The sequence below is a fragment of the Setaria italica genome, chromosome IX, assembly GCF_000263155.2.
Source record: "Setaria italica strain Yugu1 chromosome IX, Setaria_italica_v2.0, whole genome shotgun sequence".
NCBI classification, from domain to species: domain Eukaryota; kingdom Viridiplantae; phylum Streptophyta; class Magnoliopsida; order Poales; family Poaceae; genus Setaria; species Setaria italica.
Genome location: NC_028458.1, coordinates 10,002,153 through 10,016,160, shown reverse-complemented (window position 1 = coordinate 10,016,160; position 14,008 = coordinate 10,002,153). Strand labels below are relative to the sequence as shown.

Below are 14,008 nucleotides of genomic sequence, written 5' to 3'. Positions count from 1 at the left end.
CTAATTGCAGAACCCTTAGGCTAAATCGCGACACGAATCTATTAAGCCTGAGTAATCCATCATTAGCGAATGTTTACTGTAGCACAATATTGTCAAATCATGGACTAATTAGGCTTAATAGATTCGTCTCGCGATTTAGCCTAGGGGTTGTGAAATTGGTTTTGTAACTAGTCTATATTTAATACTCCTTATTAGTGTCCAAACATTCGATGTGACAGGGGTTAAAGTTTAGCTCGAGGATCAAACATCCCTTGAGATCCCAGACAAACTAGTGAACTGGCCTATCTATTGGTTGAAGTGTTTGCAAAATTCCTGACACGGAAAGGTGGCCCATGCTTGAATTAGGAATATGCACAAATATACTGAAACAGCATGTGGATATGAGTACAGGTAAGCAGCTAACATGGTACTCATCTGCGTGTACACTTCGATGACCTATGAGCCAGTCCATCCAACGTTAAAAGTGCCATTTCGTACTTGCTACTGTGTTATCTACTTCAGAAAGAGTAAGGAGCGAGTAGAACGGAGTTAGTTCTAGTGTTCTACTCCCTCCATCTCAAATCACTATTTGTTTTGGATTTTTTCTAGATATATAATTTTTGCTATGGATCTAGATGTATGCATGTATAGATACGTAGCAAACGTTATGTATTTAGAAAAGTCAAAACAAATAGTAATTTGGGACAGAGGGAGTACATATCAAAATGCATCACATTCCAACATTTGGCTTTACTTCTACAGGCAAATAACACGCCAACAATCAATAACTAGGTAAATAAAATAGAGTACACCATCAGAGAATACATCTTACATCGTTCCAAACTAGGTGGGAGGAATAAAGGAATTGGTTAAATCTGTTCGTTTTTTCCAAATCTGAACAAACCAGCTGGAGTGGATTTTGCTTGCTTCGTCCAGGGCACAGCTATGCTACTCTCTGTTATATTAGTGCAGTTAACTTCCTTTGGATGATGCTTGCTAACAGTTAACAGATGTAATCAGCCAGAGAACCATCGATGCTTGAGCTTTGATGTCCATCTTGGTGATTATTGCAATGGCAAACATTAGCGTTACAGCAGCTGAATTTGTAAGAAGATTGTACTTCAGATGCCCATTGATAGCATCGCCTGTGAGTCCCAGTATTCTTTGGACTGCTTCACCATCGTGGTTCGCTCTTCGCGCAGTCTCTGCCTCCAGTAATCTTTGTCCCTGATTAAACAAGAGATGCAAGTTATATCTAGGATACGTGATATATTTCCATAATTAGTTCTCTCTCACAAGAGGTGTAGGTCAAATTCTGATACCTTCTTTTGAGGAGCAATTCCAGTTCACTCATATGCACAGCATGGCCAAAAACACCAACCTGGAGGTCATCAAATCCAAATGATCACTATGGAAGTTGAAGCATTATTTATAAGGTAGCATGAACAGCAAGGTAAATGGGTTGCATAGCAAAGGTGATCAAAGAAACATATTGCAAATGGAAGACAAGTTTCACAGCAACAAGGAGACAGAAAAATAATGTCTGGCAGCCAGTAGGAATGCTCACTCACCGCTCGGCATACAGGGCACTTGGCATCCAGAGGTGCAGACTTGACACCCTGGAAGATGTAGACAGAAGCAGCACCACATGCACAGGCTTTGCAGAACAGATGCCCACAGCTAAGTGCATAAGGGTTGAACAAAGTGTCCTGCACACATTGTAAGTGGCAAAAATCAGCAACATGGATGGTGTATTCAAGCAGACTATGAAGAGACAATGTCTGAAGTTTCCTCTGCATAATTTCTTACAAGTGTCTTCAGGATCATCTCCTATCAAATGGGTGCAGTTTGTTTGCAACCTACTTTGTATTTACTACAAAACAATTCAACGAAATATTGAAGAAACTTTCTTTAAAAAGATTGAAAACATTATTCTGTACAGATGCACAATATGAAAAAAATTTATATTTATGAAGCATATTCTGTACATCATTATGTACATATTGCTTTGTTGGTTGGCTATATAGCCATAGTAACATGAGGTTGCTAGTGCATTTTAGGATGCAGTGGCTATGTAAAATGCATGACATTATGGAAATAGCAATTAAAAAATTTAGCAACTACTCCCTCCATTAGTTTTTAGTAGGTGTATTATTATTAGAAAAGGTCTTTAGAAGCATACCTCGGCCACCAATTCTCATACAATATATTATCCATTGTTACAAAATCAATGGTGTATTAAAAGATTATTGAAATACAAATATATTCATCTTTTCTTTACACTAAACATGGATATAATTAAATTAATTGTTGGTTAAAATTCATGAAGTTTGCCCTTTCGCAATCCTAATACACCTACTTAAAAGAATGGAAGGAGTATGTACTCTCTGTTTAAGCAATATCACAAATAATTGCGCTACTGCAAAAATGAAACAGTTAGATCTAGCTATTTCTATGTTGGGTCCAACAAAAGCCACTCTTTTAGTTCTAAGATATTTTTAGACAAAGAAAACAGAGGTTAAAGAATATCTCACCAAGCAAATTGGACAAGTTAGGCTGTACTCATACTTCAGAGTTTCAGAAATGGTCATCGTTAACAATGGCTGTGCTCCAGACAGGTCACAGGAAAAATTCTTGAAGAATCCGTTCTTGAAGAACCCTCCACCTCCAAGTTCATCAGCATCTAAATCGTCACAGTTGAGATGGAAAGCGCCAAGCTCTATCAGCCAAGGCGATTGCAACAGTTCGATATGCGCAGTTTGCATCTTGCTCTTGAAGTCTCTGCCACTTACAGAACCATGTATCTGCAGAGTCGAACGTATAAATACACATAGAGACCTCAAACATGTCTACTGACAATCAGAAGATCAATACTTACCTTGTCATATTTCTTGAGAATTTTGCGAATAGCAATAGCATTCATGGTCACATAGTTGAGAAGCATTCTGCCTTCTTGAACCATTATTTGTTGATCATCTATGAAGCACTGTCTAAAACGCCATATATAGCGTTGTATTCCTGAAGGAATATGAAGGTGGAGGAGACGTTGTACTCTAGATCTGAAACAGCCTGCTATTTCCGATGCCTCCTTGTTGAGTTCTGTAAAGAACATCTCATCACACACTGAACAAGAAAGATACAAAAAGTCAGAATCATAGTGTAAGTTGTAAGTCAAGCAGAAAAAAATTGAAAATGAATAGCAAAATGTAAACAGTAAACTTAATGACTTCGAGGAAAGTCAATTGTTCTAGTCAGGCTGTATATTTTCATGCTTGCAGTTATGAAATTAAATCGACTGACCAAGAATTACATCCCAGTTAGGTCAAACAGATATGGTCTTGCTGATCTAAGACTAATAATATTTTCGAAGCACGGAACTCAGTTGTGCAAAACTAAATAAGAATTTTTTTTCATGGAATAGAAAAATGACTACTGTCACATTTCTTTTGTTTTAAATCAGTTAGCCCCCCTTTTTCATAAAAATATGCTATTTCCTCAAAAAGTTTCTGAACTGTAAATAAAATCACATGTTTGTTTAAATTAACAAAGTAACAGGCAAATGCAAAAGGATGATTGTTAACTATGAAGATAATATTATTGTATCTTCATATAATAATCTCATAAAAGCAAGAGATGAAAGAATTGTGCATGGTCTGCATTGTTGGACTAGAAGTTAGGGACATACATGTGCATGAGTTGCATTCGCAAACATCTGAATATTCGTCGCTCCCCTGCTCTTGCTCATCATCATTTGCTCCATCTGCTTGCAATGAGCGACCAACTCGACATTTCTTCAGTACCTTCTTGAGGCGTTTGTATTCTACACGGGAGCATTGTCCTAGGTACTTGTCCTGCTCCACGCGGAGGTACTCTTCATATGTTGCACCAAACTTCATCGTGACTACAGAAATATACGATATCCTGAGGAGATTAGTCACTTCATTATGAAATTCTAGGAGTAAACTAAACCAGTAGACAATAAATTATACCATATAATAAGCATAGTTGGTCACACTATTATGTCTACGATTGATCAAGGGATGTTTCTGATGGACTTTTAATACTGTCACCTCCAAAACCAGATTATTTTTTAAAGATCCAGAGGAGATGAAATCTTTTAAACAAGCAACTGCACTCGCTCCAGGCATAAGTTAACTATGATCAAAGTTAACCTTGGATGTGATTAACTGATACAGGTAACAGAGCTCTGCTAAACAATGCATGATCCAAATTGTAATGGACTAAAACAAGAGAAATAAAATGGTAATATGCAGTGAGAGGAGAGGCTAAGCGAAACCCGTTGGCTAAAGTTGTATACCTTCTACTTTTACAGACCGTAAACATGTAGAATTCTGGTAACCGTTGCAGCCCGCTATCTAGACCGTAGTTGCCAAGCATATTGATGTAACTGTTGATCTTTCAGTTGCTCCATTGCTGAGCTTGAAAATCAATGGCTTAATGGACATCAATATCTGAGTTATTTAAGAATATCTTCCATATGATCTTACAGGCTATGCGACCATATACTTGAATTCAAGATTCAGCATTTTCAAAAAGGAGAAGAACCTAATAGTTTCTCAAGCAAATGGATCAATATTATAGTCGTGCGGAATGATGCCACTGCTGACTTTGAGCCTAAAAGGAAAAGATTTGATCTTATCAACCCAATAAACCATATTAGAAACGTTAGTGCCATGTCGTGCAATAATGTCAACATCTAATACTAACACTTGACTTTTCTTCAGACGCGGTTTAGCTTTAAACCCACAGAAATACCATCCTAACACTTGGTTTAATTAATTCCCGGGAAAAACATATTGATAGAAATCTATACCAAACTTGATAGTTGGCGTGTGAAGAGATTCAGTGGATAAGGACAGGACCAATACGAATACTCCTACTGGATATTGCCAAAAGACTTTTTTCAGAGGTTGCGTAGCATGAAACCCAAGCACAAACCATGCATATCGACTGACAAGCCCCCAACAAAAAACAACAGCACATTGACTACGTCCAGCTCTGCAATGGATTTGGTCGATCAGGAAAAAAGGGAAAAGGGGTGACAAAACAGGAGGGGATGGGAGAAAAACAGCTGGCGGACAAACGAAAAGGCAAAGAAGCGACAACGAAGAAATGGCGTGGACCAACCCGAGAGTATATCTATCTATTCCCTCAAGAATCGAATCGGCGATGTGGAAGAGAAAGAAAGGTTTGAAACTCCGAGCTCCCACGGCCAACCGCCCGCCGGGCCCGGCAGGGAGCCGCGGAAGGCATCGTATTCGCTGGAGTTCCAATCCTCGCGGACCATTCACGAATCTCGGTCACTGTGCCGCCAGGCAACAGCAAGATCGTGGAACCGCATCCAAGATCGCGGCGGCGAGCGCGGCGCACCGACCAAATGGCGCGCGCGCGCGCAAGCAAGCAAGCAAGAAGGAAGCGGACAGAACTTGCGGGAGCGGGGAAGCAATTGCCGTCCCCCTCAGAGGCGCAGAGTGATCGGGCGGCGGCGCGCGGGATCGCGCAAATTACCTGCATGGACCGCCGGAGCGCGGCGAGGCGGGAAAACAGGATCGCCGCGCGGAAGTGGCGAGCGCGCGGAGGAGAAGAAACGGCGGCGGCGGCGGCGCTCTGGTTGGCCCGGCTCGGCTCGGGGACGCGCTTGCTTGCTCTGTTGGGCGCGAGCTGGACGAAACGGGAAACACGCTCGTGATGGCGTTTGCGTCGGTCTGGCGGCCGCCTCAGCTCCGCTCCTGTTGGCGAAGCATTAATACGAGTGTCTGTGGTGGGAGCGCGCGAGATTTCCGGGTTTCCCACCTGGACGTGGGCCCCACGAACCGCAGGTCGGCGGTGACGGGCCCACCTGTAAGGGGCACGGTTCGGATAGTGTTGGCCTAGGCCTTTTCCTCCTGAATTCCTGCCTTTGTGTATGGAACGCGTAGGCCGGTTGGTGAGGAGGCGTGAGGGCTAGGCCAAGGCCCAGGTGTAGCGTAGGCAAGGCTTTCACGGCGGCGGCAGGGCACTCTGGACGGGCTCGGGACGCCCCGGGCCCACCTGTCTGCCGCTGCGGCGACGCTGTTGCTGACTCAGCAGCAGCAGCTCTGCATTCTTTCTACCGACGATGGCCGTCAATTGGTCATTAGCGGCGGGCCAATCAAAACAGCATGAACGCCATGATTACAGCAGCAGCAGCAGCGGTGAGGAGAGATGGATGGACATGGACGGACGGCAGGCCATGCTTTTGCCGCGCCAGGACTTTGCAAAGATTATTCGGCACCATAGCTTTACCGGTTCAGGTTCTTCCAGCCTCATTTACGACCAGATTCACGCAGCGATCGGTTTCTATTTGAGTCAAAAATCTGAAACGTTTTGCACGCCGTTGATTAGGCCACGAATCCCAGTGTAGTGTAGAGTTGGCCCCAACACCAAAAGTTTTATACTCCTAGGTCATAGGGCAGCACTGAAACTGAGATAAAAAAAAATGTCAGCATCATCATTCACCAACCTTGCGCACTGAAAAATGCCCCCCCCCCAAAAAAAAAACCTCATCTCGCAAGGATAATCGGCCAGTAAATCTAACCCCGTATAAGAAAGAAGGTGGGCTGGAAAAAAAAATAGGCACCCAAGTGAGCAGAGAAGGTCTAAACTTACGAGTCAGACCGCGCTCTCGGCAGTAAGTGGGCTGCATTGCTGGGCTGGGCCGCGAAGATGTCCACGCGACACGAATGGATGAGCTCGTCGACGATGACGACACACTCTCTTCGGTCTCGGTGACGACGACCCAATTCCAATCCCCTCAGCCAGACCGGAAGCAGCAGCGAGCGACGATGGCCATGCTCTCCGCCGCTGCCTCTACCATCCCCAGGCTCCGCCTCGCGACGCAGCCGCGGCCGAAGCTCCCTTCGTATAGGTCACACTGGCTGCGGACCCTCTCCTCCGCCACCCATGTAACGCCTGCTGCGGCGGCGGGGGCGGGGTCGCTGGAGCCGCCGGACCTGCCCCGCCTTGCCAAAGCTGCGCGCATCTCGCTCTCACCGCAGGAGGTCGGTCAGCCTGCTGCTTTTTGTTCGTCACTATGTGAAGCATCTGTGGCCCTTCGCAAGAAAGAGACTGATACTGATTGCTTGCTTGCGTTCTCCGTGCCCGCTCGTCAGGCCGAGGAGTTCGAGCCTAAGATTCGGCAGGTCGTCGATTGGTAGTTTCTTTCTCAGGGCATGTTTAGTTCCCTCCAAACTTCCAACTTTGACACTATGCAAAAATAAGATTCCCCATCACATCAAACTTGCGGTACATGCATAGAGTAATAAATGTAGACGAAATCAAAACCTAATTGCACAGTTTTGTTGTACTTTACGAGACGAATCTTTTGAGCCTAATTAGTCAATATTTGGACAATAATTCACAAATACAAACGAAACGCTACAGTTGCGCATTTATGGCAAAATGCCAATTTTGCCACTCCCAAATTGGGAACTAAACAAGACCTCAATACATTTTCTCCCATGTTGGTGTGTGAATAATCAAGTTTTTGGTGTTTCCGAATTGGAGTTGAAATTGAGTGAGGCAGTGCAAGATCAGATACTTGGAAACTTCACTGTTCACATTACCACACTTGTTCTGATCGCCTAAACCAGTGAAATAGTAGCAGTTATCACTGCCAATTACCCAAGGAATAATAAACATCGGAAGAGCTAGTATGCAATATGCTGTGGAAGAACACCGGGAAACAAACGTTGTGCTATGATTTAGTTTATGAAATTGGTAACTATCTGGAAAGGATAAAGTAGACGTGATGCACTGTGCTGTTATCGATTTGCTAGTTGAAAGGTTAGCATTTCCAACATAGCCATATGGGGATATAATTTGATCAGATTGGACGTTTGCAATTTGTAGGGATACTAATGTGAGAGATAATGGTTCTTGCTGATGTGGCATAGTGGGAGGATAATGCCCTGAAGAATAGTTTATATATATTAGGCTCGTATGGTGGTTCTGTGTCATCGAGTGGTTCTTGATCACAAAATGGATATGGTTCTTGTTACTGTTTTGTGTTTATGACAAGGCATATAACCAGAATTTTTTATGTTTGTTTTAGAAAAATCAAGCTCAACTTTGGGGTTATTGGATTTTTTTATGTTTCTTTGTATTTGTTGTGAGAAATCAAGCTTGACTGTTTATTCGGAACTAAGCAAGATAGTCTGCTATCTGAATTCTGAGAAAACATAGGTCTATTTATTCCTTAGTTTGGTTTATTGCCTGTTAGTTCTGATATTGATTCCATGATTATTTTTATTGCCTGCTTGTTTTGTTCTCTATATTTTCAACAGTGCGTTACCCTTTCTCATATTCCGCTACCTCATAAACAGGTACAGTTGCTGGTAGTTCTTTGAGGGAAGATAAGCCTGAAACATTTGTTAACACGTGAGAAGACAATGACTCTTCCATGATTTTTCACTAAAGCATGCTTTGCAGCGAATGCAGAGATGCAATAGTAGAGGCCATTCCGAGCTATGATGATCCATATATCAAAGTGCCAAGAGTGCTTAACAAAGAATGATGTAGTCTGCATATCAAAATTGTTAGAATGTTGAAACTCTGAGCCATTTTACAACACATCATGGTTAAACAAAACGATGAAAGCTGCAAAAGGTTGAACAGAGCAATCAGCAAGCTGAGATGACTTCGTGTCATTTCAATTAATTTGATAACGTTGTATTTTGAATCGAGTGCTTGGGATATGACAGTTTTGGAATATCTGTTTCAGGAGTTACCATAAAAGGGCAGTTGCTTTATGCTTTCTGACATGCATAGATGACTGCATTCTTGCATCCCCAAGTTCGCCTCGCACACCGCCGCTCGTGCAGGGCTCGCCGCCCCGGATTGCCCGCCGCCGGCCTCGCCTTCCTCCGGCTTCTCGCGCTACCGCCCTGGATCTCCGGCTATTAGCTTCGCCCTCTGCCGGCCTCGCGTGCCACCGCCCGCCGGAGGCGATGGGGCGGTCAGCCAGCCATGGATAGTCTGCAGAGTCGCTGGACCTTGACTTGGCACATCAAGGAGGGAGAGGGGAAGGAAGCTAGGGAGGTGGACTACTATGACCTCCATACCTCCATGGTGATACTTGCAAAGAGGATGGGAAGAAACCTGCTGAATGGATAAGAACGCCTGGTGTTGGGTAGTCTTGTGGATGGGAGAGTGGCCACTTCGCTTGAAAATAATTAGCTACAGGTGTGGACGTGTGGGCAGGCAGGGCAGCTAAGCCTCCACGGTAGAACCATTTGACGACTTGCACTCGCGTCGGATGCACGACTCGAAGCATTACCAAAAAAAAAACTCATCTTGCAAGGATAATCGGCCCAATAAATCTGAACCCGTATAATAAATAAGGTGGCCTGCCAAAAAAAAAACGGGCACCGAAGTGACCAGAGAAGGCCTAAACTTATGAGCCAGGCCATGCTCTCGGCAGTGAGTGGCTAGCTGCATTGCTTGGGCTGGGCCGTGAAGATGTCCACGCGAGATGAATGGATGCCTGTCGACGATGACGACGCTCTCTTCGATCTTGGTGACGACGAGCCAATTCCAATCTCCTCAGTCGGACCGGAAGCAGCAGCGAACGACGACGGCCATGCTCTCCGCCGCCGCCTCCATCATCCCCAGGCTCCGCCTCGCGATGCAGCCGCGGCCGAGGCTCCCTTCAGCTAGGTCCCACTAGCTACGGCCCCTCTCCTCCACCATCTTAAGAAATAAATACATTATTTATTACTAACAATTGCTATGTACGTATATTTTTTAATCTTATCGACGCTATCATTCTGTAACACTGCACTTCACATCATATGTGAAATGGAAGAACCACGGAAAAAGAGCATAATGTAATTAGTTAATAATTTACTAAACAATTAGTTTTGAGATATAATGTGTAACTGAGTCTGCTATCTGAATTCTGAGAAAACATAGGTCTATTTATTCGTTGGTTTGGTTTATTGCCTGTTAGTTCTGATATTGATTCCATGATTAGTTTTATTGCCTACTTGTTCTGTTCTCTATGTTTTCAACAGTGCGTTACCCTTTCTCATGTTCCACTATCTCATAAACAGGTACAATGGCTGGTAGTTCTTTGAGGGGAGATAAGCTTGAAACATTTGTTATTAGGTGAGAAGACAATGACTCTTCCATGATTCTCACCGAAGCATGCTTTGCAGCGGAAGGCTGAGTGTCTTTTTGTTTCTTTTCAATGCAGAGATGCCATAGTAGAGGCCATTCCGAGCTTAGTGGCTAGCCTAGCACTCACCCTTTATTTCTACCATACTCCACTCATCTACCATGCTCATGATTGAATGGCATGTGAAGGAAGGGATCCTCTATTTATAGGCTAAGGGAGTTCATAGGATGATGACATGTGTCCCCTTCTAGAGTTTTCACTAGATAAATATCTACATTCTACACTATTCTAATTTCTTCATGGCAACAATATCTAGTGCCTTCATGGAAAATATCATGGATCATGAGCTGTAGGGAATGCTCTAGAAGTTTGTATTGATTTCCTTGAATATACCATGGTCCATTCCATTGCGCTGCAGTTAGTGCAACGACTAATCGGTACCGGCATTGTCCTGCACAACATGACAACAATAGTGGAATTAGATGGCATTGTACGATGAGTGTTGATAAGTACGGTAGTCTAAAGTGAAGAGAGAAAGACTTGCAGATGGTATAATGGGAAAAAAGTCCACTTCTAGTATACACCGAAAAGGGAAATAAAATGGTAAGAGAACAGGCAAGATAAGAGAGACAAGCAGATGTGAAGACTTGCGATTACGATAGAACATTAGTCCGATTTGCATCAGGAAACAAGAGGAAAAGGAGGCATCAACAGAAAAGGATGGTGATTAGATATCAAGAGTGACATGTTGGAGAAGAGGACACAACAGGGAGATCACCACGGTAGTAGGTGATCGCTGGCCTCTCCTCCAAGAAAACCCACCAACAGTAACAACGGATGGATTATGGATGGTTCGAAGAAACAAATCGCAACAAAAGAATGCGCAAGTGCAAGCAAGGTCGGAGAACAGAGGCGAACAGGGAGATCACCATGGTTCTCGGTGCTCTTTCACCTCCACCTTTGAATCCAAACAGCAGCAAAGATGCACGGATGAAACTGCAAGAATAACGAGGACCACAAGATTCAATAATTCACCACCAACAACAACAACAAAAGGAAAAGGGTGTGACAAAAACCCCAGTGAAATGTCTCCGAAATTGACCATAATGATAGGGAAAACGTACTGATTTTAAGCCGCACGCAGAGCACACACCAAGGACAACGGGAAGAACAGCAAGCAAACATGCCACCACCCACACTACCATCAACATCAGCAATAAAATGAAGATTCCAACCAACAATCCGCACAAGAGCAAGTGAGTGTAAGAATAGGAGAAAACGTGGTTGCCTATCTTGGCCGGCCACGGTTGCATGTTTATATAGGGTGAAAAACATCGAGATTTACGGGAAATAAAGTGAAGACAGAAGGAAAAAATAGAAAGACTTGCATATTTGTATCCTGAGGAAATTTTCACTTCTAGTACATTGTGAAAAGGATGTGAAGAGTTACAATTACGGTGAAGAACATAACTGGCTTGTGCTTGTTTGTTCAAAAAAAACTTCAACAATGTGCCACTGTCACACCCTGAAATTTTTAAATTTCAGGATGTGATTAAAAGGAATAATTAAATAATGATTTTCTCATAATTTTGGATCCTCCTTCCACCTCTGTCCAGGCGCCGCTCGTTCTCCTACTTCACTCGCGCCGCCCCACCGGGTCGCGCCCTTCCGCCTACCGTACCCTTCACCCTCCTCACGCCCTCGCAGTGCCGACCCGCTCACCTCCGAGCGTCACCCGCCTTCTCCGCTTCCTCTCCCCACTGAAACGTTCGCCCCACTACTTGGCCGCCATTAATGGTACTTGGCCGCCATTAATGGTGCCGCCGCCATTGGGTCCCCTCCCCTAAGCCGCCTCCACTCCCTCTCTCGCCCCTATAAAAGCATGCTCGCCTCGAGCCACCATCCTACCTCTCTGTTGCACCGCCATCCTGTCTGTGCACCGCGCGCCCCGCCTGCAAGCCGCGCCAGCCCCTCGCGCCCCTAGCCCGCGCTACGCCGCCATCGCTCACACCCCTAGCCGTGCCACCGCCGCTACCACCCACCCTATGGCTCGGTCACCATGCCGCAGCGCCGGCAGCCCGCCGGCCAGAGCCACCCCCATGCGCCGGCGTGAGGATTCGGGAGATGGAAGAAGATAAGGTGCAGTTTTGCGATTAGGACCCTAAAGATCTTGTAATCTTTGTCCTGTTTCTTTGTGTCTTGCATCTTTCACAGAAAGCCCTCATCTCTTTAGTTCCTTTCATTCGAATCCAACCCATGATCCTTTTGCTGATCTAACTCTGAGGTTTCACCTTTTCGCGGGATCTGTTCTCTGTGTCTCGGTAATCTTCCTTGCTAACCCCTGTAATCAACGGTTAATCACGAATAGATCCTTAGAACTTCGTTTAACCCATAGATTCTACGTTTTAGCTCCATTTTAATCTGTTCAAGTTGCGTTAGGTTCATCACAATATAAATTACACGTTAGTGTTGATGTTTGCCTTCATGCATGTTTTTGAAAATAAATTTGATATTAAATTGATTAATGCCTGATAAACATGTTTCTTCTCTAAATACAAGCTACATAGAGTTACACACCGCTTTTCATAATAAACATCAATTTGATTAATGCCTACTTCATATCCTTTTCTAAATAAAAGCCAATTAGGTTACATATCAGTTTTCATAAACTAAAGTTAATTTGATTAACGCTTATCTAAATATTCTTCCAATTAAAAGCTAATTAGAGATATACCTCGGCTTTTCATAAATTAAATTCAATTTGATTAATGTTTATTCAGTTTGTCTTCTAAATAAAAGCTACATAGGTTATATCTCAAATTTTCATAATTAAATGTTAATTTGGCTAATATAAATACAAATATGTTTTTAATATAAAGTTATATGCTTAGATGCTTTTACATGCTTCTTCTAAACTCAAATGATAATTTACATAAATTGTACTTAAATATTTATAAATAAAAATGGACTAAGCTTTACATCGTCTTTTCTTATGTAAATATAAATATGACTAGATTTATTCCAACTAAGGGTATTTCTCTGAAATATCTTTAATTTATTTTTCTCAACTAAAATAAATGTAGCAAGTAACTCTTGTATTTTCTTTTATACTTCAAAGCTCTCGGTAGTTTTATCTTTTCAACCATAGTTCTGTTCTCAGCGTTTCTTGCGTTTGCGTGATCCTTAGATCGAGCCCTATCCTTTAGTACGCTCTTTTAAAGCCTTTCTTATGTTTTGTTGTATTTTTCTTAGTTGTACTTGTTTATTTTCTTGTATGTTAGTACTGATGTTTGCTTCGAGTAGAAGGATCGCTGCTTGAAAACTTTGAAGATTAAGAGTTTGAAGAAAGCAAGATCTGACGAGCAGTAAGAGTAACTTTTTGTTGGAGAAAGGTAAGTATCCCTAACCATCTTTCTACCTATGCTTTGTTCATAATATCATGATAATGTTAATTGGAACATGGAGAACCACCCAGGAAAACAGTACAACTACAAGAACTATCATGACTCTGGTCTTAGCTAATTAATTAGAGACTCTACTCTGGGGTAATCTTACTGAAAGGGCAAGAGGGGTGTCGGTAGATGGGGTATAACTTAGTTCTCTTGGGAAGTGGGTTTTGCTAAGATATTGTACCGACTAGGAAGGTTTTATGCTTTACTACCGCTCCGGAAACCTCAGCGGGTTACCACTTACTAGGAAATCTTTGTAAAGGCCTCGTAGCATCCCTATGCAATCACACCTCAGAAAGTGTGGTATGGTGCCTAGCTAGCACCACATGGTTGGGTCCAAAGTTCTTTGAACTTTTAGGCGACTTGTGGGTAAAGATGTGCAACCTCTGTAGACTGTAAAACTGATATATCAGTCGTGCTCACG

At 43.2% G+C, this 14,008-nt stretch overlaps 1 protein-coding gene and 1 pseudogene across 3 annotated transcripts; one reads left to right on the top strand and one right to left on the bottom strand.

The window, feature by feature from the left end:
* Positions 1-693: 693 nt before the first annotated feature.
* Positions 694-5,706, bottom strand: LOC101767308 (probable E3 ubiquitin-protein ligase BAH1-like 1). 3 transcript variants are annotated; one of them, XM_012849230.2, is made up of 7 exons: positions 5,509-5,706; positions 3,665-3,900; positions 2,858-3,102; positions 2,514-2,783; positions 1,551-1,688; positions 1,302-1,360; positions 694-1,206 (listed from the first exon to the last, which is right to left on the bottom strand). In XM_012849230.2, exons 2-7 carry the CDS (start codon positions 3,873-3,875, stop codon positions 1,101-1,103), a joined length of 1,029 nt encoding a protein of 342 aa, XP_012704684.1. In that variant the 5' UTR covers positions 3,876-3,900; positions 5,509-5,706; the 3' UTR covers positions 694-1,100. The 3 variants fall into 3 exon arrangements, with proteins under 3 accessions (XP_012704684.1, XP_004982280.1, XP_004982281.1); XM_004982223.2 differs by having other exon boundaries at positions 3,665-3,880; XM_004982224.4 differs by lacking the exon at positions 5,509-5,706 and adding an exon at positions 4,298-5,315 and having other exon boundaries at positions 3,665-3,880.
* A 1,103-nt stretch (positions 5,707-6,809) lies between these two features.
* Positions 6,810-8,674, top strand: LOC101767974 (annotated as a pseudogene).
* Positions 8,675-14,008: the final 5,334 nt, after the last annotated feature.

Bases quoted from the DNA above. Each gene is read 5' to 3' on its own strand.
- LOC101767308 (XM_012849230.2), bottom strand. From the start codon at position 3,875: ATGAAGTTTGGTGCAACATATGAAGAGTACCTCCGCGTGGAGCAGGAC. The intron at 2,784-2,857 runs GTAAGTATTGAT...TCGACTCTGCAG, and splicing joins TTCTCAAGAAATATGACAAG to ATACATGGTTCTGTAAGTGG. The intron at 1,207-1,301 runs GTATCAGAATTT...TTGTTTAATCAG, and splicing joins GAATTGCTCCTCAAAAGAAG to GGACAAAGATTACTGGAGGC.